At 35.8% G+C, this 27,862-nt stretch overlaps 3 protein-coding genes across 5 annotated transcripts; 2 read left to right on the top strand and 1 right to left on the bottom strand.

Annotated features, from left to right (window-relative positions):
- Nucleotides 1-2,236: 2,236 nt before the first annotated feature.
- Nucleotides 2,237-3,328, bottom strand: LOC109217477. The gene has a single exon (XM_019381728.1). The coding sequence runs from the start codon at nt 3,326-3,328 to the stop codon at nt 2,237-2,239; it is 1,092 nt and encodes a 363-aa protein (XP_019237273.1).
- A 4,945-nt stretch (nt 3,329-8,273) lies between these two features.
- Nucleotides 8,274-12,445, top strand: LOC109217483 (probable RNA 3'-terminal phosphate cyclase-like protein). The gene is made up of 6 exons (XM_019381738.1): nt 8,274-8,644; nt 8,739-8,888; nt 11,028-11,209; nt 11,327-11,502; nt 11,608-11,821; nt 11,928-12,445. Exons 1-6 carry the CDS (start codon nt 8,440-8,442, stop codon nt 12,135-12,137), a joined length of 1,137 nt encoding a protein of 378 aa, XP_019237283.1. The 5' UTR covers nt 8,274-8,439; the 3' UTR covers nt 12,138-12,445.
- Nucleotides 12,446-16,096: 3,651 nt separating this feature from the next.
- On the top strand, nt 16,097-27,182 carry LOC109217480 (transmembrane protein 56-B-like). 3 transcript variants are annotated; one of them, XM_019381732.1, is made up of 9 exons: nt 16,100-16,488; nt 17,369-17,614; nt 17,923-18,011; nt 18,084-18,222; nt 21,070-21,144; nt 23,177-23,298; nt 23,392-23,467; nt 23,935-23,994; nt 26,480-27,182. In XM_019381732.1, exons 2-9 carry the CDS (start codon nt 17,456-17,458, stop codon nt 26,606-26,608), a joined length of 849 nt encoding a protein of 282 aa, XP_019237277.1. In that variant the 5' UTR covers nt 16,100-16,488; nt 17,369-17,455; the 3' UTR covers nt 26,609-27,182. The 3 variants fall into 3 exon arrangements, with proteins under 3 accessions (XP_019237279.1, XP_019237277.1, XP_019237278.1); XM_019381733.1 differs by lacking the exon at nt 16,100-16,488 and adding an exon at nt 16,763-16,853; XM_019381734.1 differs by lacking the exons at nt 23,935-23,994; nt 26,480-27,182 and adding an exon at nt 23,556-23,919 and having other exon boundaries at nt 16,097-16,488.
- The last annotated feature ends 680 nt before the right edge of the window (nt 27,183-27,862 follow it).

The following is a 27,862-nucleotide window of genomic DNA, read 5'->3' as shown; positions in this document are numbered from 1 at the left end:
CGAGCGACTAGATCAGACTCGTCTAAAATTTAGCGGGCCCATCAAACAACCTTATGAACATTACTCATCACTTTTCCATGACCATTCCTCGTTTTTTGGCATTTTAGGGCCATAAAACAGGAATTCTAGATGATTTCTTATTTTTTGTATGCTATATTCCACGCCATCTGCATGAACTCGGGCCGACCGTTTCGGAATCGTCTAAAATTTTGCAGGCCCATTAGAAATAGCCTAATGAACAATATTCATCACTTTGTCATAACCGTTTACTCTTTTGGCATTTTAGGGCCATAAAATATGAATTCATAACGATTTTTGATTTTTCGGGTGCTATACATGAACTCGGGCTACCGGATCCAAATTGCCTACAATTTTGTGAGGCCATCAGAAACGACTTAATAAAAAATAGTCATCACATCGCCATTACTATTCCTTATTTAGGCCGTTTTTGAAATTTTAGATAGTTTGGGTCCGGTCGCCTAGATGCATGCAGATGGCATGGGCTATAGCACACGAGAATTGGGGATCGGGTGGAATTCCAGTTTTATGGCCCTAAACGCCAGAAAATGAGGAACGGACATGGCGAGGCGATAACTATTGTTCCTTGGTCATTTTTGATTGTTCAACAAAATTTTAGGCGGTTCGGCTCCGATCGCCCGGATGCATGCAGATGGCGTGGGCTATAGCACACGAAAATCTAGAGATAGGGTGGAATTCCAGTTTTATGGCCCTAAAAGCTAAAAAACGAGGAGCAATCATGGTGAGGCGGTGACTATTGTTCCTTAGGTTGTTCTTTATGGTCTGGTAAAATTTTATACGGTTTGGGTCCAGTGGCCCGGATGCATGCAGATGGCGTGGGCTATAGCACACGAAAATCTGGGGATCGGGCAGAATTTCAGTTTTATGGCTTTAAAATGCCAACAAACGAGGAACGGTCATGGCGAGACGATGACTATTATTCCTTAGGTCTTTTTTTATGGTCCGACAAAAGTTTTGGCGGTTCAGGTCAAGTCGCCTAGATTCATACAGATGACGTGGGCTATAGCATACGAAAATCTAGGGATGAGACAGAATTCCTGTTTTATGGCCCTAAAATGCCAAAAATAAGGCACAGTAATGGCGAAATGATTACTATTCTTCATTAGGCTATTTTTGATGGGCTAGAAAAACTTTAGGCGATTCAGAGCCGGTCACACATGAAAAACTAAAAACCATACTGAATTCCTGTTTTGTGGACCCAAAACATCAAAAAACAAGGACGGACATGGCGAAGCAATGAGTATTGTTCATTAGGTCGTTTCTGATGAGCCCCAAAATTTTAGGCGATTCAGAGCCCGAATTCATGTACATGGCACGGACTATAGCACAAAAAAGCAAAAATCGTGCCAACTTCCTATTTTATGGACCTAAAACGCCAAAAAACAAGGAATATCATGGTGAAGCAATGAGTATTGCTCATTAGGTCATTTCTGATGGATCGTAAAATTTTAGGCGATTCGGAGCCGATCGCTTGAGTTTATGCAGATGGCGTGGACTATAGCACATGAAAATTCAGAAATTGTGCCGAATTTTTATTTTATGGCCCTAAACACAAAAATTGAGGAATGGCCATGGCGAAGCGATTGCTGTTCTTGATTAGGCCATTTTCTGATGGGCCCGCAAAAGTACATGCTATTCAATGTCGGTCGTCCGAGATCATGCAGATGGTGTGGACTATAGCACATGAAAAATCGAAAATTGTGTTGAATTACTATTTTATAGCCCTAAAATACAAAAAAAAACGAGGAACGGTCATGGTGCAGAGATGAACATTATTCATTAGGTCATTTCTATTGGGCTCGCATAATTTTAGGCAATTCAAAGTCAGTCGCCCGATTTCATGTCGATGGTGTGGATTATAGAACACAAAAAATCAGAAATCAAGCTGAATCCTGTTTTATTGGCCTAAAATGCTAAAAAAAGGAGGAACAGTCATAGCGAAGTGATGACTATTGTTAATTCAGTCATTTCTGATGGGCCCGCAAGATTTTAGACGATTTGGAGCCGGTCGCTCTAGCTCATGCAGATGGAGTGGACCATAGCATACAAAAAATCGAAAATCATTCGAAATTCCTATTATATGGCCCTAAAACTGTAAAAGGAACAATAGTCATCGCCTTGCCATGACTATTCCTCATTTTTTGGCATTTTAAGGCCATAAAATTAGAATTATGCCCCATCCCTAGATTTTCATATGCTATAGGCAACGCCATCTGCATGCATCTGGGCGATCGGACCCGAATCTGCCATCATCAGTTGTGAGTAGTTTGATTTGGTTTTGTGTTGTTCTTCCTTTCATACTGGTAAAGAAGAAGGCTGTATTGGAATCACCCAATTTAAGCCATTGTACTCTAGATCTCTGCTTGTATATGTTTTCCTCTATCTTGCTCCATTTCTCCAACTGCTGCTTAGTGATTTTTTCTGTATCAAACATATCAGCAGGTGCTGTAGTGGTCCTCATCTGAGCTTGTATGCTAGCTAGTGTCTCCCTGGGTTGTTGGACCTTATTTGTTGTGCTTGCAAACTCCTTCCTGTTAAGACTTTTGAGTGCAGCTTTAACATTTCTTAAATTTTGCCAGATGCCTTTCATACTTCTTTCTTTGTTGTCCCATCTTTCCCTTATTATATTTTCAAAATATGTATGATCAGCTAGGTAGTTGAAGAATTTGAAAGGTTTCCCCCTAGTATCCATTGTTATTTCCAGCTCTATACACAGTGGAGAATGATCAGAAAACTGAGGATCCATCACATTAACTTGTATTGGTGGCATATTCATCATCCAATGTGCATTAACAATAGCCCTGTCAATTCTGCTATATACATGACTGTTTGTCCATGTATATGACCTTCCCACAGTAGTAAGCTCATTCAGTCTACAGTCCTCCATCAGAGCTCTAAATTCCTTAATCTCATTTTCCTGCATTGTTGTACCATTCACCCTGTCCTCAATATCCATTATTGCATTAAAATCTACCATGATTAACCAGGGATTAGTCATCTGGGAATCTAAGTTCCTTAGTGCTTCCCACATAGCACATCTATGAGCAATTGTATGTAGACCATAGATAGCAGTAAAAGCAAATTGCCTGCTGGAACTGATATTGTGAACTTTCCCATGAATGTACTGAGTAAGATTCTGTAGCATAGTAAACTGAATTTTGTTTGGATCCCATATGATCCATATTCTTCCTTTCCCATCAGATGACCTATTTGAACACCAACTCCACCCTGGTGCACATTTATTAATAATCTCCTTTGCTTTATTATCTTGAACTCTTTGTTCTACCATTGCTATTAGGCTAATCTTATGAATCTGCAAGAATATTTTCATCTCCTTTTGCTTATATACCTTATTAAAACCCCTCACATTCCATGTAGCTATCTTCATGTAGATTTAGGATTGGGTGGGGCTCTTTCTTCATCTTCTCCTCTGCTACTTTGAGGGTTATCCTCATCCGCCCATCTTGCATTTCCCTCCTATGCTTCCACTCTTAATGAAGAGAAACCATTAGTGGTGGTGATAATTTGTTGAACTGGGCTTGTTTGTCCTCCTCTACCTTTTGCTTTTGTCCATACTTGCTGGTCACCATCTAGTACATCTGGTTCAATCTGCTGCACTTGAATTGCCTGCTTGCGTGCATCCTTTTCTGTTTGTTTGATTGGCCCTATTGCTACCCATTGAGCTATTGGTTTTGCATTCCTTGTCTATTGCATGCTTGTACTTGCAATATGAGCTTTGTCCTGTTGCTTAGGAATTATTGCTCTTTGTTGCTGCTGCTCTCCCTTGTGCATTTTCCTAGTTGCCCCAGCTCTGCCTTGTTCTCCATCACAGTCATGCCCCACCATAAGGCACTTCTTGCAATATTGTGGTACCCAGTCATAGTCCGCCACATGTTTAAATTTCTTCCCTGAAGGGTCTTGCACAATGATGCACTTTGGTAACTCTTTACTTATATCCATTTCAATAAGGACTCGGGCATAAGAAATCCTTGTTGTATTAGTTGTGCACTCATTAGCATAAATAGGGCATCCCAATCCACTAGCAATTCGACTAAGAGTCATCCTTCCCCAACAATTCAGAGGTAAATTAGGAAAGCTGACCCATAGTCAGCTGACCATGATTTCAGTATTAATGGCTTTGTTCCCATAGTATGTGGCCCTAAATACAACACCTCATTCTTATCTTCCATGCTACTGAATAGTATAACAAAATACCCTTCATTGTGATAGTAAATTTTTGGTTTGGCAGCAAAGTTCCATTGTGAGGCTATAAATCGTTCCATGGCACCTATTGATGGTGAATCCCCAATGACATACAGTATAACAGCCTTCTGCCATTTCGCATTATCAAGTTCCATCTCCTCCTGTTGCAGTTGTACTTTCCTTATTCCATCTTGAATTGTAGGAGGTATGAATACTAGATCCATTTCCCTTGCAGCCATCCTGTTACCAACAAATAGATTTGCCCAATTTTTCTCACCTTTCCCAGACTCTGGTTTTGGTACCACCTGGACTGGTGCATTAGTAGTACTCTCACTCTTTCCTTTTTGCTCCTCCACTTGATTTGCTTTGGTTGTAATGCATGTATTCCTTTGATTTGCTACTTCTTCCACTATTATATTCTTCTCCTTCTAATTATTCACTGTTGCCGCTAATGGAATAGTAGCAGTCAATGGTACAGTGAATTCTCCTGAGTTTTTCACACCAATCACCACACCAGCTGATTTAGGTGTGGAGTTCATCAAATTAGGGCTCAAATTCCCCAAATCGTGTGCTAACTTCATCTGCATGGTACTCGATCCTTCAGAATTAGGTATTATCGCTGATATTCCCTTTTCACAAGCTAGGTTTCCTAATTGTGGAGAATTTCCACAGTTTCTCCTAGAGGTGTTTATGGGGCGGGCTGGGGCGGGCTGAACAAAAAAACCAGCCTGTCCGTTATCGGATCGGGTTGGTTAACGGGCTGGTAGCGGGTTGGAAATTTTCGGGTTATTGTGGGACCGTTCGGGTTCGGGCGGGCCGGGCTAGTGTAATTTTTTTTTTAAATTAAATTTTGACCGTTGGCAACGGTCCAAATAATTTTTTTAAAAAAAAATTGTAACGGTAACCGGGCTGATAACGGGCTGCAATCCGTTAACGGATTAACGGACTTAGCGGGTACGGTGCACCGTTATCCAAAATATATTCGTCCAAAACTCGTCCCCCGACCAACCCGTCCCAACCCGCACATTAAGCTACAGTAACGGGCTAAACCGGGCTGACCCGGGTTGAAAACGGGTCAGCCCCGCCTGATTTACACCTATAGTTTCTCCCCAAATTGTCGCTCCGGCTACCTGATGCTATGAATTATGCTAGCTGAACCTTTGTCACAGTCCGTTTTGGCCTTCCTCTCCCCATTTCCGATCAGCGCGTGTTAGCATATATATAAGTTATTTTCTTATTTAAATTGTTAACTATAGTTCAATTATAGTTAACAATTAGGGCGTAAAAAAAACGAAACATTGTTCAATTAGGATACAATAATTATAACTCAATTATTTTGACAAGGTACGTGAAAATAATGCAGTAAAACATAATTTTGATTATAAAATATGAAAGCATTATATTGAGGTGGTATGAATTTAAACTTCGCAATCAATACTTTCTTTTTGGTCAAAGGACTTAAAATTTGATGTGTACTCAAAATTTTGTCCATTGTTGTTGTCTAAATATTAGGAAATTCAAATGGCAATCTTTTAAAACATAAAATTATTTTAAACGATAAAAAGATTAATCAATATTTTATACAAAAAAATAAAAATAGAGAAAATAATGTATATATGCAATTTGCCAATTTACCACAAGTAAAAGTACCTTAGAAAGAAATCATAGGTAAAATAAGACAACGACCGGGCTAAAAATTTTAAAAAAATTATTAATAATAATCCAGTTCGAATACCTATATAATTACTTAAGTATGAATAGAATAAGGCTTCAGTTTAGAAGTCCCGTTAAAATGAATAAAATATGGATAAATAATTTTTAATTTTTGGTAAACTGTCTAACACAAAACTTGTAATAAGTAATACGAAATATACATGCAAATGCACGTACGTAAGTGCTCAGAAAAAGTTGAACGAATAATTTACATATCAATCAATGCTACTCCTATGACCTTTTTGTACAATAACTCCCTTATATTATTAGTATTTAACATTTTGGAATTCGTATCAATAATTTTTAATGTTATAACGCTAATATACCTTTTGAATAATATTTATTATATTTTTAAATTTTGGTTTTCATTAACACAAAGAACACGCACAACGCGCGTACGTAAGACTAGTTCTATTAAAATTGTGAATGCCTTTACTAAAATGTCATTCGTCTCTTCTACTCCTTTAAAAATTAAAATAGAGTTTACAGTAACAAAATAGTCATTTGATTATCATCCTAATATTTAAAATTTTAATTATTGTTGTAATATTTAGGACTTTTAAATTAATTACATTCTATGTTAATTTTTTTTATTTGATTTATGTAATGTATTATATTATATTTGTAAAAGAAAATCATATTCTTAGGTTTTGCAAATTCACGTTAGGACTCCAAGGCGCGTAGGACATGTGCTTTGAGGTTTTACGATTTTTTTTTTCCATATATAAAGTTATTATAATTGTAAAACTTTCAAGGCAAATAGGTACAAAAAAATATATTTTTATTATTTAGAGCTTATAAATTTTAGTTTCTCCCCAAATTGTCGCTCCGGCTACCTGATGCTATGAATTATGCTAGCTGAACCTTTGTCACAGTCCGTTTTGGCCTTCCTCTCCCCATTTCCGATCAGCGCGTGTTAGCATATATATAAGTTATTTTCTTATTTAAATTGTTAACTATAGTTCAATTATAGTTAACAATTAGGGCGTAAAAAAAAACGAAACATTGTTCAATTAGGATACAATAATTATAACTCAATTATTTTGGCAAGGTACGTGAAAATAGTGCAGTAAAACATAATTTTGATTATAAAATATGAAATCATTATATTGAGGTGGTATGAATTTAAACTTCGCAATCAATACTTTCTTTTTGGTCAAAGGACTTAGAATTTGATGTGTACTCAAAATTTTGTCCACTGTTGTTGTCTAAATATTAGGAAATTCAAATGGCAATCTTTTAAAACATAAAATTATTTTAAACGATAAAAAGATTAATCAATATTTTATACAAAAAAATAAAAATAGAGAAAATAATGTATATATGCAATTTGCCAATTTACCACAAGTAAAAGTACCTTAGAAAGAAATCATAGGTAAAATAAGACAACAACCGGGCTAAAAATTTTAAAAAAATTATTAATAATAATCCAGTTCGAATACCTATATAATTAGTTAAGTATGAATAGAATAAGGCTTCAGTTTAGAAGTCCCGTTAAAATGAATAAAATATGGATAAATAATTTTTAATTTTTGGTAAACTGTCTAACACAAAACTTGTAATAAGTAATACGAAATATACATGCAAATGCACGTACGTAAGTGCTCAGAAAAAGTTGAACGAATAATTTACATATCAATCAATGCTACTCCTATGACCTTTTTGTACAATAACTCCCTTATATTATTAGTATTTAACATTTTGGAATTCGTATCAATAATTTTTAATGTTATAACGCTAATATACCTTTTGAATAATATTTATTATATTTTTAAATTTTGGTTTTCATTAACACAAAGAACACGCACAACGCGCGTACGTAAGACTACTTATATTAAAATTGTGAATGCCTTTACTAAAATGTCATTCGTCTTTTCTACTCCTTTAAAAATTAAAATCGAGTTTACAGTAACAAAATAGTCATTTGATTATCATCCTAATATTTAAAATTTTAATTATTGTTGTAATATTTAGGACTTTTAAATTAATTACATTCTATGTTAATTTTTTTTATTTGATTTATGTAATGTATTATATTATTTTTGTAAAAGAAAATCATATTCTTAGGTTTTGCAAATTCACGTTAGGACTCCAAGGCGCGTAGGACATGTGCTTTGAGGTTTTACGATTTTTTTTTTCCATATATAAAGTTATTATAATTGTAAAACTTTCAAGGCAAATAGGTACAAAAAAAAAATATTTTTATTATTTAGAGCTTATAAATTTTGTTAATTTTTACATTATTTTAAAAGTTTATTTTTGCTAATACAAGGGTACACCAAAACTAGTAATCTTAAGTAAGTATTGTAGAGTGTAAAATCCCTTTTGAAATGAGGAAATTGTAGGCCTTCTTTATTTCGGGTCGGATAAACAAGAAACCTAAACATTGAACCCGCTTTCAGCCACCATTCCGCCGCTACCTTTCTCTATTTCAGATTTCAGAGAACAGTTTACAGTTGAAGAGACGAGACAGAGACGAAGAAGATGGGGAAAGTATCATACATGAAGCTGAAAGGAAGCCAGAACTTGAGACTCCGTCTTTTACTAGCGACCCTTTCATCCAAATCGATTGTTATTGAGGATATTCGTTCTGAGGCTACTTGGCCCGGCCTTCGTCCACACGAGGTCTCTTTCCTCCGTCTCCTTGAAAAAATCTGCGATGATTGCGTCGTTGAAATCAATGAAACTGGTAAAAATTATTTAGCCCCCAACCATACCATTTTTTTGGTTATATCGTGCGCTAAAAATTTATTCTTTGAACCTGTTGTGCTATTTTTGGGCAGGAACAAAACTAAAGTATAAACCAGGAATTATAATGGGAGGAAGGCATTTAGTTCATGATTGTGGTGTTAGTCGCTCCATCGGCTACTTTTTGGAACCGTTGATTGTGCTTGGTATGTTTGGGAAGAAACCACTCACCATTAGGCTCAAAGGTATGCCCTTGACCCTCTTTTATCCGCCAGGCAGTAACTTACTAATTTATATCATGGAAATGGTCACAACATAGTCTAATTTGCAAAACACTAGCAAGCAGAGTACCACGTTCGTCTTGATTGAAAAGTGAAGGTCCAACTGTTCTCCTTATAAAAAGGAGAAGATCTAGATTATGTTCTATGTGGAGTTCCTTGAGCTCACTGGATATTGAAAATAACCCATTTCACTTGGTAATTAACAGCATTATCTTCTGCTTTATGTATCTTTTGCTCAGGAATGGATGTAATGATGACCCATTTAAAAGTGAATACATGTTGTGATATCAATCCAATTCCCATGATTTAAAATTCATGAAGCGTCATCAGCAGAAAAAAGGAATGTTCAGATAGCCATTTTTTTTAATTTTGTTTACTCTTGTAAAGGATAGTGCATTAAAACTCGGGATAAGTATGTGGAAGGAGATTAAGTACTAAGAGGGTGCTTGAACTGAGGTATCATTATATAGCTAAGATTTGTCCAAACTAACACTTAACTATTAATCAGTCTGGAATGTCGACTATGACATCTTATCTTTTTGTGTCATTTTCATATGTTAATTGCTACAATTTCTATCACATGTTTTCACAATTTTGCAAGGGGGGTGAGTTGAAGGGCAGTTTTGTGCTCCAAATTTTACTTTTGGCACTCCAATCCCAGGTGACGCATGCAGGAATTTTTGTAAGCGGTGTCACCATTAGACGTGAAAAAATAAATATAATATCATATTTTAAAAAACAACCAACAAACAAAATACAACTTTCAGAGGAAGCAACTGCGTCCCTCCAATTTAAAAATTGTATTGTGTTGGTCTCTTTAGTTATGACTTAGGATCCACTAATTCAGTGCTTTGATAACGTCTAACAGGTTAGCGATTCAAATCCCTTTGGGAGCGCATTGTTTTTAAGTTTTGGATGAGGCATAAAAGTATTAAAACATAAAATGAGCCTACTGAGGTTCGAACTCGCGGCCTCACATAGAATTCTTCAGCCTCGGACCCGTTAAGCTACGGAGCTCTTCATGACAGCTGGTGTCATTTTATTTCTCTTTATTGTTTTCTTGTTTCTTCATTGAATTATATACAAATAATTAATAAAGATTTTTGACGAAGCGGTGTCACGTGACACCACTTGGGCTTAGGTAGATCCGCCCCTGCCAATCCCCTTGTCATTATAGTGTATTCCTAAAGCATCCTTGAAACATTTTTCTTTATCTTATCTCCTGCTCCACCTTTGCCTGGCTCTATTAATTCTCTCACTTTCTGCTGCTGAAAGCATTGTTCAATTGTCTCTGCTTCCCCTTTCTCTTTTTTCCAGGGAAGATCTGTCATCTCTTCCACGCCCTTAAGCCGAATTTGGACTGGAGTGGTTCTGGTGATTGGCAACATACCTTATAGAGATTCCAGCTTCACCTCAAGTAGAAGCATGAACAAAGAGATCGGTTCCTTTTAGGAACCACATTAGCTTAAGTTCCACTTCCTGAACCAAATTAGCTTCTAGTTCCACTCCCTCACATGCTGCTAATCTTCTTTGTCTTCAGCCAATCAATTTCATCCAAGATGAGATGACCGCATACACAATTGCAATTTGATCCTTCAGTGTTTTTGCATAAAAAATTTTAGTGAACAGGAAAAGTGCAATAGATGACTTAGAAGATTTCTAGGACACAACAAGAAAGAGATTGGCTGCCTGATAGTTACACATCCATGTGAGTTAGCTGAGGAAAGAAAATCTGTAATCCTTTTGGTTGCTGTTATTAGTCTTAGCTCTGCAATTTGGAAGGAAATTGGCCTGTTTTTCGACAGCTTTGGGTGGTGGTTCGATGCAAGTTGAATACATAAAGAGGGCGATGGAATACTTAAGCTGAAGATAGGCACGTTATCAAAGTAAAAAAGCTTGGGTTTAGTAGCTCAAGAAGCCCTCACTGGAGCTCTAATATCACTCCCTAAAAAGCTGTGAAGTGCAAAGATAAATCCCAAAAAGTACTGAAACTGGCTTTCGCTTCGTTAAAATCATTGATTTCCTTGTAACTATGTGATAGTAAATGCCGCAATTATTTGAAGAATTTGGTCATTATCTCAAAGTTTGAAACAACATTTTCAGGGATCACAAATGATTCGAAGGACCCATCTATTGATACTTTTCGATCAACTACTTTACCTATACTGAAGCAGTTCGGAGTCCCTGCAGAAGGATTGGACCTGAAAATTGAGAGTCGGGGAGTTGCTCCTAAAGGTGGTGGAGAAGTACTTCTTTCAGTTCCTATGGTTCCGAATAGTTTGAAAGTGAGTTTTTCTCCTTCACTTCATTGTTTTGTATTCTGCGGGCAGCCGAATGACAATCAGTCAGAAAACTATAAATGATTTTTTTGACCAATTTTTTTGGTGACCGCTATTATACAGGCTATTAAATGGGTTGATGAAGGTCTGGTGAAGAGAATTAGAGGTGTTTCATTTTCAACTAGGGTATCTGTTCAGTTTGAGAATACCATGATACATGCTGCTCGAGGAATCTTGAATCCTTTGCTTTCAGATGTTCACATCTTTACAGATCATAAAGCTGGAGCACAAGCTGGAATGTATGATCATTTTGTGGACATCTCGCACTTGCTGTCTTATTATGTAGTAACAATCCAGAACATGTTTAATTTGGACTCTGCTGACTATATCTGAGTTGATTGCAGGTCACCTGGCTATGGAATTTCTCTAGTTGCAGAGACTACCTCTGGTTGTGTTATATCTGCTGATACTACAGTTTCTTATGCAAGAGGAGAAGATGATGCAGACTTAGAGGATGATAGGAAAGATCTGATCCCTGCTGAGGAAGTTGGCGAGCAAATTGCTTCTGCACTACTTGGGGAAATTAAACAGGGGGGAGTAGTAGATTCAACACATCAGGTATGTATAACTTCTGATAACGTTAATCTCTTTAAGAGTTCTAGCTGATCATACTTCCCTCAATCTCCTCGTCTTACCAATCTCTTGTTTGTGTGTATATTAACAGGGACTGCTGTTTCTTCTATGTGCTTTGTGTCCAAAAGATGTTTCAGAAGTTCGGGTTGGGAAGCTGTCACCCTATGGAATAGAAGCACTAAGGCACATAAGAGACTTTTTGGATGTTAAGTTTGTCATGAAACCTGATGCCTCAACGGGAACTGTCACAATGATGTGTCTTGGCTCTGGATTTCAGAATTTATCCAGAAAAGTATCATGATAAAGAAATAGCATAATGTGGTGGTTTAGAGTGACAGTTTGGATCGACATGGCTTCAATTCATCAACGGGTGGTTTAGACTTTAGAGTGAGAATTCAAGCACAATGTGTCACGGGCTCCAATTTTGATGTGGTCGCTAGAGTTGTAATGTGTGTGTGGCTGTGTGCTGTGAAAAGCAAGCATGAAATTTTGCAATGTAACCTTATTATTAAATATTAACAATAGTATCAATATCAAGTAATACTAGCATTTCAATTTTCCAAGTAATACTAGTATTTAATATTACATGAAATATTAAAAGGTCCCAGCAATTTACTTGTTTTCCTTTTAAATTGTCTATATTTGGTGGACTATATTAGGGGATTGGATGCTTCCCACTATAGTTCGTTCGTTATCCTAATTAGAAACCTATTAAAATAGTTGATATAATTCTATCTTATATGGATTGTTGATGCAACAGCCATTTCTTAAGATACAATTAGAGTAATTAGATTTCTATAAACCTAATCTTTCTCAAAATATTTAAGATATACTTATTGGAATCAACCGAATATTCTACTAGTTTAATTTGGCAGTAGGTTTAGTAACCAACGACTTGTCCTACTAACCTTTGTTTATTCCTTTTGAAAGGTTCTTTCAATTTGGAAGTCATTTTTTATTTAAAAATTCGGTAAGACAGAGCAGCTTCCCAGTCCTACATCCCCTTCTAAAACAAGACAAGTAATCTTTAATACAAAATTTGCATTTGGTCAATCGTCCAATTTTCTTGAATACTCAAAAAGATGGACCATCAAATCTGTTTTTTTAATATTTATTTTTTCCACATCGAGTTGTCAATAATATTTTAATCAGACGACAAACAATAGGGGATCGTTAAATAGGATATATTAGGAAAAATAATATATGCATTTACTTTGGTATTATTAATCTTTTGTTTAGTAGTGTTTTTTAATATATAACTAATACAATTATATTCTTATACATAACAAATCATGTCATTAGCAATATCATGAGTTTTAATACATCGATAAACATGTATAAAGATAAAATTATCCTTTTAAAATATTTTCCAAATTCTTTCCAAAGAATGTGAGAGTATTCAGTATTATTCTTATGGAAAAGGGCCAAAAATGTCCCTCTACTATAAAAAATAAGTCATATCTGGCCCCCGTTATACTATTTAATTAAAAAAGTCCTTACCGTTTGTGCCCAGAAATTAAAATGTCCCTCCACCGTTTACTCTGCCATTTAAAATTAAAATATCCACTTGGCAGTCTTTTATTGGACGATTTAAACTCACCCCCTATTTTTTAATTAACCCACGTCCCGGTTCATTTTATTCGACCCACCCGTATATCACTTAAAGAACACCCCAAAACAGATCGGTCCTCATTCCTTCCTTGAACTACGAGACCAAAAGTTAGGGTTCTTCAAGAAAGCCTTCTCTTAGTCGATGCTGCCGATTCAAGAATCAATTTTCTGTAAAGGTATATTTAATCCGCGTAATATTACTTGTTTATCTTCTCTTAGTTGATGAAGATGAAAGTGTGGGGCAACAATCAGAAGAACAGATACACCTAACAGCACCCCAATCTAGTCAAGCAAGTCAGCCGAGTGTTCAAGGCTCAAATTTTGTGTTCATGCCTACATCATCAGTGCACAGTCAATCTAACAGTCCATTCCCTGAGCGTGAGCAGCCTGAACTTGATCCAGATGTAGTTACAAGGCCGACAACTGGGTCGGAATCTAAAACAAGACTTCTGCAAAGGCAAAAACCACCTCAAACTTCAAGTGTAAGGGTAATTTCATTCACTGGTGATACAAATGGTATTAGTCTCCCATCATCACTTCCTTTCAAACCACCAGGCCTCAAATGAAAAGGAAAAAGTGCTGTAACTGGAAGTCAGCTGGAGATGCAAAGCAAAAAGAAAGTGGATAAGCTGAAGCCAAGAAAGGGAAGCAACTGAAGTCTATTGTAATAGAACTAAATAGGCTGCTTTTTGTGTAGTTTGTTGGGTTGTAATTACTGCCATGTGACAATACATTTCCTATTTTGTGTAGTAGACTTCTTGCTGAATGTTGGGGTTGGATGTCATATTATCACTATGTTTGTGACAGTATTTAGGGGGTATAATATGGCATCCATGTCTCCACATATCTGGATTTATTTTGTGTAATGAAATATGTAGTTACTATGTTAAATCTGCAGTTTTGCAGTTAATGTTCAGTATGTTCACTATGTTGAATCACAGTTTTGAATCTGCAGTTTTGCATTTAATGTTCAGTATGTTCACTGTTTTGAATATGCAGTTTTGCTGTAAACATGTGCAGTATGTTTACTATATGAACAACCAACTAATATGTAGCATCTTAAACTTCAAGTTAACATCAAGACCAACTTAAAAGTTGAACAAAAACATGGAGTAACTTAAACTTCAACTTAAATCTACAGTAGAACCAACAAAAGCAAGCAATTAATATTAGAACTTAAACATCAACTTAAAACATCAATGTTACAAGACTTGAAGTAGTCTAAACAAAAGTGAACTCATATGATATATGAACCTACATAATTCGAACAAAATTCCAACAATGCACTAGCAGCTAAAATTCAATTCATTACCCTAGCGGCTATAATTCCAATAAAAAGGGTACATAAAATAATAGTGAAAATCTTCATCTTAAGGATTTTCTCTTCTAATTTAGTCACTTGAACATGGTTTCTTGCCTTCACAGCGATCAATTTCTCCTTCAATTTATCCCTTTCAACGTTAACATTGTCCAACGACGACTTCAAAGTACTGATTTTAACATTTGCCGCATCCAACTGAGACCTTAAATTATTGATTACAACAAGCGCTCTATCGGGAATAGGATCATCTGACCATTCCCAATAACCACATGAAGCATCCTATAACATTAAAATACAATTCAAACAAATAAGGGAAACAATTCGTTAAACTATAAAAAATTTCAAACATGACAAATTTAATATTAATCACTTACTTATGATTTTGGACACTTGTAGATTCTCCGCCCAGGGTTAAAAAGAGTAGTCGAAGTGAAGTGGTTAGCAAATTACCCACAGTGGCACTTCCTTTTGGATGAATAACTATTTTCCGACATGCCAAACCACCTTTTTGGACAATATTTACAGTGTGGTTTGGATAAAATAACTGATAATGAAAGAAATTGGAGTAGCTCTACTAAGAGTAAGCTTTCTTGAAGAACCCTAACTTTTGTTCTCGTGGTTGAAGGAAGGAATGAGGAAGGATCTGTTTTGGGGTGTTCTTTAAGTGATATACAGGTGGGTCGGATAAAATGAACCGGGTCGTGAGTTAATTAAAAAATAGGGGGTGGGTTTAAATCGTCCAATAAAAGATTGCCAAGTGAATATTTTAATTTTAAATGGCAGAGTAAACGATGGAGGGACATTTTAATTTCTGGGCACAAACAGTAAGGACTTTTTTAATTAAATAGTATAACGGGTGGCCAAATATGACTTATTTTAGATAGTAGAGGGACATTTTTGGCCCTTTTCCGTTATTCTTATAATCCTATCAAACGAGATCACAAAATTTCTGACTTTCAAGATTAATGCGTTGACTCTTTCATTTAAATCCGAAATGAAAAGAAAGAGGAAATTGATTCTAATATTTGTCTAATCTTCTTTTTTTTTTCTTTCTATATCCTCCTGAATCTTTTCATCCAGAAGTAGTTCTAAGTTAGTACTATATTTCATTAGCTTTTCGTTGTTCCTTTTATTTTTGGGTTGTTTCTCATGTATCTTATCTTTTATAGAAGAAAAAGGAAACTGAAACAAGAATAAGATACAATTGCATCCACACAAAACAATCAAATAACAGCCAAACACAAGCCCACACGTAAATCCTAAGAACCAAAGACAGCTATCATGGCACTTCAATTATAATTATTATTATATTATTATTACAGTATTTTTTTAACATACTAGTAATACTTTAATTGATTGCATATTTCACCATTACCCACCACAACATATGAGTAACTAATTACATTTTCATATTCGCCCTACTTTTTCATTCATTGCTTCGGTTGTCAGATTCCATTTTACAGTGCAAACTAATACTAACAATCACGAAATCATAACATATTGATTGTATCTCACGTTTTTGCCCCCCTTTCACGGGTTCTTTGCCTTTTCTTCATCATTTCCCTTTCGGTCACTTTCTTCTACACCCCATTTTGCAACAAATCTTTCTCCAAATACTCTTTTTTTATTTGGCATTCTTATCCGTTTTTTTTTCTCTGGGTTTTCTGTAATGTGGTGGGCTGCATGCTGTTGATTTCTGAAATCTGCATATTTTCGCAGGGTAAGAAGCAATGTGTGTGTGTGTTTTATTTTGATCTGCAAGATATTGCTTATGTATCTTGCTTTATTTTTCTGGGTATTGATCTGACCTCTTGCATTATTCAAGATTTGACCTTTGATTTGGCAGCATCTAGTGGTCATAAAAACACAATCTTTGAAATGGGGTCGGTGAATATAGCAACTAGTGCCGTTGTTTTTTGACCAGGGAGGGGGGTGGGGAGGTTTTGTGTGGAAAGAAGGTTAAATTACTTTGCTATTAATTCACTGTCCATAATGTCATAATGCTGTGGTTTAGGTTTTTTAGGTACAATTTCTTCTCTATTTATCTGGAGGCTTCTTTGAGCTGGAATTTCTAGTGATTTAGTGGTATGATAGTTTGCAGGACTACTTGTTGTTTTTGAGTTAATATTACCAAGTGGCTTAGGAGTCTTAGCAGACCAGTAATTTTAAGTTGTGCATGATCCTTACCATGAGCTCTTTTACTTCCAGTAAGGGGTCAAAAAGATCGAGTCAAGTTGGATCATGATTGTATCATTGTGATTTTGGAGGCTCAGACCCTCCAACAATTTAGGAGGCAAAAAGAGGAGGGAATATAAGGCAAAGTATAGTAAATGATGTTTGTTGCTTATATTTGAGTTTGTCATTAGTTTAGTTGAAATCTATTTGGGGTACTGCCTGTATATGGTTTGATCTTTAAGATATTTGTAGTTACTCATTTTCATTTGAAAGATTTCGAAAGTTTCACTCCAAGTCTTTTCACCAACGCACATCCAATACATTTATTATGCTCATACTCCTCACTAAACAGACATTTATAATGCTCATACTATATCAAATAACTCTGCAGGCTGATAGATATATTGCTAAATATTCCATTTCAGGAAGCTGGGGGATGTATTTGCAGTGTACATGTGTAGGTGATGTTCTTTTTATAATCGGAGATAGTAGTTAAAAAGAGAGCTAAAGACATGGCAACTGCAATGGGTAGAAAGGCAGCTCCTGCACGGAATATAGTAGCATTTAGATCTTATCAGAGTCGGGCTGAGACATTGGTTAAAACTTATTTGTTAGCAGATCCTTTTATACCTTACACTTCTGTCTTTGCTGGCATATTTGCTTGCAAAATGGTAATGTTTATCGATCATATATCTTTTATCTTTCTTGTGACTATTGAAGAAAGGACTTCCCTTTATTGATTCAAAGCTGACACATATTTGATGAAGAAACTTTACATGTTCTTGATCTTCTTTGTCACGGTAGTGATGAAACATACAAAAGAAAAAGAAAGAAAATGTTTTGGGGAAAATTATAATATTTCTAATTGGTTTTTCAGAAAATAATAGAAGTATAGAACATGTCCTACATAAGTTACTTTCATTTGCCGCACAATTTTTCCCCTGTTCATTCCTTTTAAAACTGTTTTGGCTCTTCACAGGTCTATGATCTATGTCAGCTGATCAGCAGTTTTTACTTCAGGACGTACACTACCCTAACAAAAATTCAAAGGATTGAGTGGAACAACCGGTAAATATTCTATCTTTATACTTCCCGAGGTTTTATTTACTACTCATGTTTGTGAGACTTATTTTTCTGCAGTGGCATGTCAACAGTCCATGCCATTTTCATATCTGCTGTGTCCACGTATTTTGCCTTCTGGTCCAATCTTTTCTCTGATCACAATCCTGATGGCCTGTTAATCACCAGAAGTTCACCGCTATCGACTTTTACGTTAGGGGTAAGTAATCTTCTACTGTATATGCTGAGTATTGTCTTGTTATACTCCTTCCCCTTTTGGGTTTCCTTGAAAGGTGTTGATTCAGGCATTCAAAATCCAGTGACGTATCTCTCTGGTTGTAGAAAAAAGATGACTCTGGTATTGATCCTTGTAATGCTAATGTAGACGGAACTTCAATTGTAAATAATTAATTATGTAATACTTGAATTCACCTCTATGTATGCTTCTTAACTAGAAAAAGTTAGGGCTCAGTTTTTCTTTGGCAAAAACGTTATTGGTTTGTTGTTTCCTGTATGGACCTGTTACTCTTAGGGGAAAACAATCGAGTTTTGGGTTTAAAGGGATTCAAATTTACACTTTGCACGGGGTAGAATCCCTTTGGTGCCAGCTAAGCTAAGGCTTGTTTCTTTTGTGTCTTTTATGTTCTTCTTTTGTTTCTTTTTCCCTTGCCTTTTTTGTGGGCAAACCAGGAGGTGAGGGTGCAGTGGTAGAGCCTTGATGCATGTTATTTGAAATATGGTGACATTTCCTTTTAAGACTGTTCTCTGATTTCAACTCGAATAACTTTCCTTGTGTCAAGTATTTGATACTGAAATCTTAACCAAAGAAAAAAACCCAATTTTACGGACTAAAATCATCTTTTGAGTTGAACATATTAAAATTCTTAGCAATATCCCAATTCTGAAGACCCGCATTGTTATATAGACAATTGCTGAGTCTCATATTTGGACCGCAATCCCCGTGGCCAGGGGCAGATTTAGGGCGGCGGAAGAGGGTTCGTCCGAACCCCCTTGTCGGAAAACTGTACTATCTATATAGGGTTAATTTTCTTTCTTATGTATATATATAATATGCAGAATCCGCTTGACACAAGTAAAAAACTTAGATCAATGGTCAAGGGGTCCAAATTTGGTTAAAGGTTTGCAGGTTCAATTCCCATTGAGCACAGTTCTTATCCTTTTAAATTTTTGAATCCCCTTCACAAATATCCTGCCTCCACCACTGCCTGTGGCCTGGTCTTCCAGGACAGAACACATACATGCACACACACACACACACATTTCTATATGGACACTTATATTTGGAATTGGGGGACGATACATGAGACTGACTAATTACTTTTCGAAATAAGCTTAAAATAGTCTATTATTAACCATCTCAAATTGTCTAGCACTTTTGTTTTCCCCCTGGTTAAACCAGCCACTTATTGGAGTGAAATAATACATCAATAAATTGGTTATACGATAATATATAAAGATTTATAACCTACAGGAAAAGGTTGGTCTCATACAGGGATATATTAGATTCACACTGGATTGAGTGAGAAGGGAATAATGAAGATGAAAAACCAGTTTTGAGTATCAACACCTTGTGTAATGGGGTGAGGGTTTGAGTTTGGAAGATATGTGGTGTTGCAGAATTGGAATAAAATGGACATGATAGAGCGAAATGGATGTAGATGATTCGTATGATGAACTCTAAGTAATTCAGAATGAGGCATAGTTGATTTATGCACGGTTTAATTGCATGGTTCGGGATGTTACTTTTAGGAGGTTAGTCAAGATTGAGAAAAGGAGAAGATAAGGAACTATTTTGGAAGCTCTAACTGGTCCCGAGGGAATTCAAGAAGGATGTGATGTTGAGGCCTGAGGGTCAAAGGAATGAAGATGTTGGTGAAATCATATAATTGGAAGATATATCGAGAGAGGAGGAAGGTGTGGAAGAACGTGTATGACACCAAAGCACGTAAGAAGGTTGTAATTTTCACTTTGGTGGACAACGTAATATTGAAGGTGGACAACATAAGGAAGAGGAGGAGAAGAATTGTGGTGATTTATGCTGCTTGTGTAAGGAAATTGGTGAAAACACCGACCAATTACCGTTACATTTTATATTCACTACACAGTTGTGGTATTCTGCTAGTTCTCTGTCAATGTTTGCTTGGTTAGCACCAACAACAGCAAAAGAAACCATCATGAGCTGGAGGTATCAAAATATCAGCAAAGAGAGACAGTATGAAGAACTATGTTTTAATTTAAGCTAATGAGAGATGAAAGAAATAGGAGATTGTTCTACAGTAGTGCAGGAACAGAAGTAGTATAGGATGAACTTTTTTGCCTTATTTACTTTAATAGCTAGAGGAACACAAGTAGGGGAAAAGGATATCTTTTGTTTCATGTAATTTATTGGTGGGAGTAGAAAATATCAGTATTATAAATGATTAGGATAGATCAAATGAACTGTGGTTGAGTCACTCTCACTTTTTTTTTTACATATTGTCCACACCAGCTTGGCATCTCAATGGATGGCCTTTTCTATTACAACCAGCCCCCTACCCCCCCCCCCCCCACACAACCCACCACCACACACACACACACAAAAAAAAAAATATTAAGATAGCCGAGAACTGAAAGTCTTTCCTTTTCTTAAAATGTTTTCTATAAATACAAACTACAAAAACGTATTGTTTCTTTTGTTTCCTTGTTATACTTTTGCAACAGTTTCCTGAAAGATATATAGCTTCAGCAACAAATAAACCGGTTCAAAAGTTGGTTATTATTTCTTTAAGCTGGTATTATGTCTCTTAGAATTCCATTATGTGGCTCATTAGCTTTATACCATGGTATTTGCACTATATCATTTGGTTTTGTGGATTAGGCTATGTGGTCATGTTGCATTATCTTGCTTAACGTAATAGAGTCAATATAGCAGGCATGCTGGTCAGGACTTGCTAGCCTAATTAGCTTAGAACTTGATTTACCTTTCTCATTTTCATGTGTCAGTAAGTAAATTAGATGTCAAATTTGTCATCTGGCTATTTTAATCCTCAGCTTGTGACATTGTCAGGTATCAGCTGGGTACTTCCTTTCAGACCTTGGAATGATTTGCTGGTTTTATCCTTCTTTGGGCGGATTAGAGTATGTAAGTATATATTCTCAAGTGGAAGACACTTCACTTAACATAGAAATTATTTTCTTAGTTTTGAACAAGCAATAGTTGTGTTTCCTGAAATCAGCCAGGCAGATATCTCCACCAATCTATCTCATTCATTTTTTCTTTCTTTTTCTTTCTTTTCCCTGCGCGGTGCATCACAAAGTGGTTATCTTTGTTATGTGGCAAGTGATCCCCTTTGTTCCCTGCTCTCTGATAGGATCTTTCTGTTGCTAGGCTTAATGCTTGAATTTAAGGATAGATGCCATACTGTTTGGATCTTGGGTCTAGGTGTGAAAATGAAAAATAAACATAAATACCTGTAAATACTGTTTAGTGTTAATATTTACGTAATATTAGGTAGATATGAACGTGTTTGTGATACATGCTAGCTTTTTAGCTTGTTGTACAAGTATGAAACACAAGGAACTTCACTTGATGGAGACTTCAGCATTTGATCTTCAACAACCACTAGAGAAGTTCAAAAAGTTCATACCTTTAAAGTAGATTCTGTGTTGTATGCTGGAAATATTGACCCATAGACAGCCATGGTTGGTTTTTAAACATTTGTACAGTGGAAAGAAAAGTAAAAGGGATCTTTTTATTTTGTTGTTATATGGACTAAATGATACGGTCGTAAGATGGAAGTACTAACCAGATAATTAAATTAAAATCAGACGTGTTGGGTGGTGGGTTACAAAATTTAATTTAACCTACAACATCTGTTTCTCAATGAATGCTTCTGCCAATCAGCTTGCAAATCACCAGTAAGTTCACAAATTTTATTATGTTTTGGATTCTGGGTACTCCACATTGATTTCCATCTCGAAATATTCTTTTGGAAAAAGTTCAGAGGCATGACAAATTATTTTGGCAGGGTGTAGTTTCTGTAAAGTGACAAAGGGATGACATTTATCTCCTTGTTCTAATCTTAGGCTTGTTTAACGAGTGCTGGTGCACTTCTAGTGGAAACTGGGAAAAAGATAGAAAAGAAGATTGACCGCTCCTTATTGACTTGGTGATTAACAATGTTCAAGAAGTGTTTCATATGTAGGACTTTAGAGGACAATAATTGTTTAGTTACTTGACTTAAGTTGGTAATGGAGAATCTAAATTTTTCTCGCTGAATGTTTTTGTTGAGAAGACAAATTTCAGGTGCTGTGATGAGTAATCACCAAGTTAATTTGTAGACTCGAGATTAAATAGTGAAGTACCTCGGGGAGTATTATGCAAGTTTAATATTGAAAAGGCATATCATATTCTATTAGGAGTTTCTGTTGTATATTAAAGGGGTTTGAAGTGGGGATTGAAAGGAAATGGATAATGGGTTTCTATCTTTTGCTATTCCCTGAATGATGCCTTAATTTTTGTGGGCCATAATGCAGAAACTTATAATATTTGTGTAGAACTTGATTCGGTTTGCAGCCGAATTAGGACTATATACTAACACACAGAAGTCTGAGTTGGTAGAGATGTGAGATCTGCAAAATATTCACACTGGCGAGTATTTTGTGGTTGTAGGACAACAACATCACAGATCATTTATCTGGGATTATCACTCAGGAAAAAACTCAAAGATTTCTAACAACAGGTAATTAATAATTTTAAGAGGTTGAACAGTTGAAAGAGACATATATGCTTAAAGGGGAAAAATACACTATGGAGGTCTATTTTAGATAATATACCTACTTGTATTTGTTTCATATGCCAAGATTACTGTCAGACAGATCGGAAAAAATGATGAGGGGCTTCTTATAAGAAGGAAAAAGGGAGAGAAAATGCATTTAGTGGATTGGAGGTAAATAATATTAACCAGTTTGCAGTGACCAATTCAATGTAGTTCTGATATATAATGCAGCTTATGGCAACTAGTTTTTCCTGGACTTCTGCATTTTGATTGGAACTGAAAAACAGTCATGTCTTGTGTTACGTTAGTATAATTGGAAGGGTGGCCATTAAATCTCTGGAAATACGATGTGCAGATTTATATGTAGCATGTCAAATTTTAACTGTTGAATTTCAGGTTGTCCATCATTCTCTTTCAGCAATTGCTGTAGCATACTCCATGTACACTGGAGAAGGACAGCTTTATACATTCATGGTACTGATATCTGAGGTGACAACTCCAGAGATCAACATGAGATGGTAGGTGCTAAGAAGAAGACATGTTGGTGAAGTTCGGCAGCATCCATGTTGCAGCACCCTATGAACTTATGTCTCTTTATGGCTTTCTTTCAGGTTTCTTGATACAGCTGGACTGAAAAGATCTAGTGCATATCTGATTAATGGCGTGGTGATATTTTTTGCATGGCTGGTAAGTGATGTCTTCAATTCTTCATGTGGCAGATACAATGTCATTTTACGTGAAAGGATTTGTAGCATGGTTTGTTACGTGGATGTAGGAACGGGTATTATCTGGGGTACACTATTTTTAGCAGGTTTTGTTATATGCTGAAGAATCCGCCTCATGTATCCTGAATCATGTCATAACCGTTTAACATGGGTATGTCAAAGCAAATGAAGAGTCCATTTAACATAAGCTGCATGACATATAGAAGGGACCGTTACACTTTGCAGTGCATTGCTACCCCTCTCTCATCCAAAATTTTCTATTCTAGATAAGAGTGGGGAGGCGGTGAGGAATAGAGGTGATTTGTAGTGAATTGGAATGATTGCTCCTTATAATTGACACATGCCATGATTCCATTGTCTTTGACACATTTAACCATTTCATTGATTCTTATTTAGTATTTGCTAACTGAATTCTGTTACTAAATGCAGGTTGCAAGAATTTTGCTGTTCATTTACATGTTTTACCATGTTTATTTGCACTATGATCAGGTGATTCTTTGCTTATCGCCAACTCTCTCTCTCTCTCTCTCTCTCTCTCTCTCTCTCTCTCTCTCTCTCTCTCAACAAGGTCTTAACTTTTTCTTCCAGAGGAATTCGGCTATTCTGAAATATGTTTTACTAACACTCTTTAAATGCCCAAAGAAATTCCCATAATCAAAATCCAACTATTTTGGTTAACTTTATTTGACGGAAAAATCCATTAAAGTTTTGATCTTAAGAACTTTATGGCCTGAATTGTAAGACCAACAATATTATATGAGAGTGAATCCTCTATGGTTCAACACATCCTTAAGATGAGTGTCCTAGAAATGCAAATATTAAGATGGATGTGCAATAATACAAGGTTACATAGACAATAAATTGAGAGGTTGCTTGATATAGTTGGTCATGTCTTACGTAGACCTCCAAATGCGCCGTCCGTAGAAGTGAAACCATGTCGATTGAAGGCATTGTAAGTGGACAGGGTAGACTAAAATCACATGGAACGGAGTTGTCTGTTGTCTCAAAAGACCTACAGTCTCTTGGAATCCAGGCATACTTGGGAAAAGTAAAACATAACGGAAGCAAAAGATTCATATAGGTTATTCCCATTAGCTGGGATGAAGACTTAGACATATTGGTATGCTTACATTATCTCCATTTTTTGGTAGTTTTCTAATCTTTTACATATTTATATGTCTGTCGATTATGTACAGAACTTGTAGGATAATAAAATCCCAAACTATTTAATATTGGAATGAAACAGGTCCTTATTGAAATGGATAGTTAGGATCCATATGGCTGACATCAATTAGCTTGGAATTGAGGCGTAATTATCGTTAGTTTGAATTAAAATGGCCTGTTATTTGCATTAAAGGATTTTGAAGAAATTGTTCAAAAATACATTATATTCTTAAAAGTATTCTCTAGGCAAGATTCTGTAGTGCTTTCCAATATAACCGCCAACTCATTGATATGGATTTCATAATAAGTAAAGCCTCTTCCCTCCGATAACATTAAAGTTTATCATCAAAAAGTCTATCATTGTGATTACTTTTAGAATGCTGTCAATCCTTCACTTATGTTGATTATTTGTTACATTACCTTTGCTTTCAGAATACGTGCTTTCCATTTCTACTTTAATTGTTGTTTAGTTTTGAACGACTAAATCGCGGGGCTGTAGTTGCACAAAATATAAATTGTAAATACAGCATAATGCAAGTTTGTATAGCACCTAAGTTTTAAAATTGTTGTTATTCAACACTAATAGAAAATAAAATATATGCATATTATCAACCAAAAACAGCAGTGGACAATCTAATCTTTTATTAACTGAGAAAATTCGAAGTAAAGATATACGCTTTAAACAGTTGATATACTAGTAAAGAGAACTATATGGATCTATAGAAAATTCACGTGAAGGAGTAAGCATTAAGCTTAACCTTGTAATTTTAAGATTGTCCATCTCCCTTGTTGAAATTTTGGCTCGGTGCAAACCATGTTCTTCACTTATAGTTTGTAAGGGCTGTGCACGGATCGGATCGGATCTAGCACATTTCGGATTCAGATTTTGGATTTCGAATTTCGTGTTCTAGAAAATGCAATCTGAAACCGATCCGAATTATATCAGATCGGATCGTATTTTAAAGTTTGGATCGGACCGGATGTCGGATCGTATTATTATGCCTCGAAGTTGCAAACTAATATGTATATTTCTTTGTAAAAGAGGCAATACATTAAGAAAAATTCATGTTTATGCAATTATGAGAGTGCTATGGTGCCAATATAGCTAAATCTAGCAATTGTAAAGGTAATAACTTGGAGGAAGATGTAAAGGAAGTACTGACTATCCGAAATTTAAGTGTAGTATTTGTACATTGCCTAATAATTTCGGATTTCGTATCGGATCGGATTAAAATATACCAATCCGAATCCGATCTGAAATCCGAAATTTTAATAAACACAATCCGAAATCCGATCCAGTCCGAAATACGAAATCCAAAATTGAATGGATTGGTTCGGATTTCGGATATCCTATCCGAATGAACCACCCTAGTTTGTATAGATTACACAGTATATGAGACAAACCTTTTGGTGGTAAAAATATCTGTTTACTGCAAAAAAGTTATTGGCTGGTGACTAATGCTGTTCCTGAATTGATCAAGGGGTTTTATCACTCTATTATTTCTGAAACATGGATAAACATGAATATCTCTGCAATGGTGTACGAGGTTCGGAAATAGAAGAGGGAGTTTGGAAATAGTATACCAGGATCTTCTTTTAATATTCTTTTTCTTTTCCCCTCCTTTTTCCTTTCCTTTTGCATACTTCAAGGAGTGGGGCAGTATCTGGAATTCCAGAATCTAGCTTCATTTCCTTTCTTTGCCAAGAAGTGCATTCTATTTATCTTCTCTTATTATGTGCTAGTATCAAATGATTTCTCATTTAATTACTAAAAATTTTCTTTTTCTGAAATATGAATAAATGATTGCAGGTCATTCACATGCACATTTTCGGTATTCTTTTGGTTTTTGGAGTCCCCTCAGCTCTTGGTGTGATGAACCTGATGTGGTTCGGCAAAATCATTAAGGGGTTGAAAAAGAATCTTGCAAAAAGGCTGTGACGAGATGTCAGCATGATCAGTTCCCATTGATGCATTTTTCCCACGAACTCCTCTATACTGTACAAATAGGTTATAGGGTAGCTGAAAGGGGAAGAGAGAAGGGTTAAAGACGTCGGAAGAATAGAGGGTTAGTAGAATCAAGACGTGTAATTGGCTACTGGCAAAGCATGTTCAAGAAGTTCACATGTTCTATATCTGTTTTGAGAAGGAAAGTATAACATTGCAATGAGAAACACCACGGGAAGTAAGTAATACATGAGCCCTGTATATGTGATCTGTTCAAATGATACAGTTGTTTCCATGCAATAAACATGCCAGAGCCAGTATCTCCACTTGCATGTTAGCGTGTTCATATAATATTTGTTGTTTCCTTCAACTTTCATTTACTCGTGTACGGGCCATCTTATTTAGTTCCATATTCTACTCCTATTATTTGATTTTATTCTATCTTTGTTTGGCTTCACCTCTTGAAGGCGTGGAAATTTTTTGTCGACTACCAGGATTTTCATTTATTTGTAAAAAAATATAAGTGTTCAAAAGTGAAAGATATGAACTTTGAATTCTCATGTGAGTATTTGCTTAGTGTTGCATTGGTCAGAGACTCAGAGTTTTTGTTTCATAGAAAATGCCTGATAGTACTGCTAACTGTACATACTGATGACAAGTGTGTTTGATGAATGAAATAAATTCTGTTGGAGATAGATTGAAGTTAAAGATGTTTTATGTTTAGCTAAATAATCTTTTAAGAATATCCATATCTTTATTTCTGTAGCTATTGTTATGGTAAGGAAGAATGTGCCAGAATATTGGAATGTTTCCAATTACCTTGAAAAGAGGGAAAGGAAAAGAAAGTTGTAAATATTTTCTCCCTCTCTGGGTTTCTCTCTATGTTAATTTCGGGCATAAAATTTCTTCCCAATGGAAAGCAAAAGATGGAAGTGTTAGTTTTCCCTTCATAGTTCATTCCCTCTTTTCCTACCCCTGCAGTATAACTTCCAAGACCAAACACTTATATTGGCAGGAATGGAGATTCCACCTTTCAAAATGACAAACCATTTGATCTATAATTTGAGTTTGTATTTTACATCTAATTTTTTTAAATATAAAACCAAACAAGTATAGTGGGTTTACACAGGTGAATGTGGAATACGTAAGGCAAAATCCCTCGATCCAAACAGGTAAGAAATGTGGATTTAAGAGGAGATTTCAGAATACAGACCTGTAAAATGACATTTAATATCATCTCCAAAAAAA

This window comes from Nicotiana attenuata, unplaced genomic scaffold, assembly GCF_001879085.1.
Source record: "Nicotiana attenuata strain UT unplaced genomic scaffold, NIATTr2, whole genome shotgun sequence".
Classification (NCBI taxonomy): domain Eukaryota; kingdom Viridiplantae; phylum Streptophyta; class Magnoliopsida; order Solanales; family Solanaceae; genus Nicotiana; species Nicotiana attenuata.
This window is presented reverse-complemented; position numbering and strand designations above follow the sequence as displayed.

Coding starts and splice junctions, on each gene's coding strand:
- LOC109217477 (XM_019381728.1), bottom strand. CDS start 3,328: ATGGTAGAACAAAGAGTTCAAGATAATAAAGCAAAGGAGATTATTAAT.
- LOC109217480 (XM_019381732.1), top strand. CDS start 17,456: ATGGCAACTGCAATGGGTAGAAAGGCAGCTCCTGCACGGAATATAGTA. Junction 21,145..23,176: donor CTTTGGGCGGATTAGAGTAT/GTAAGTATATAT, acceptor GTTGAATTTCAG/GTTGTCCATCATTCTCTTTC. Junction 23,995..26,479: donor TTTATTTGCACTATGATCAG/GTGATTCTTTGC, acceptor AAATGATTGCAG/GTCATTCACATGCACATTTT.
- LOC109217483 (XM_019381738.1), top strand. CDS start 8,440: ATGGGGAAAGTATCATACATGAAGCTGAAAGGAAGCCAGAACTTGAGA. Junction 11,210..11,326: donor TGGTTCCGAATAGTTTGAAA/GTGAGTTTTTCT, acceptor GCTATTATACAG/GCTATTAAATGGGTTGATGA. Junction 11,503..11,607: donor GCTGGAGCACAAGCTGGAAT/GTATGATCATTT, acceptor AGTTGATTGCAG/GTCACCTGGCTATGGAATTT.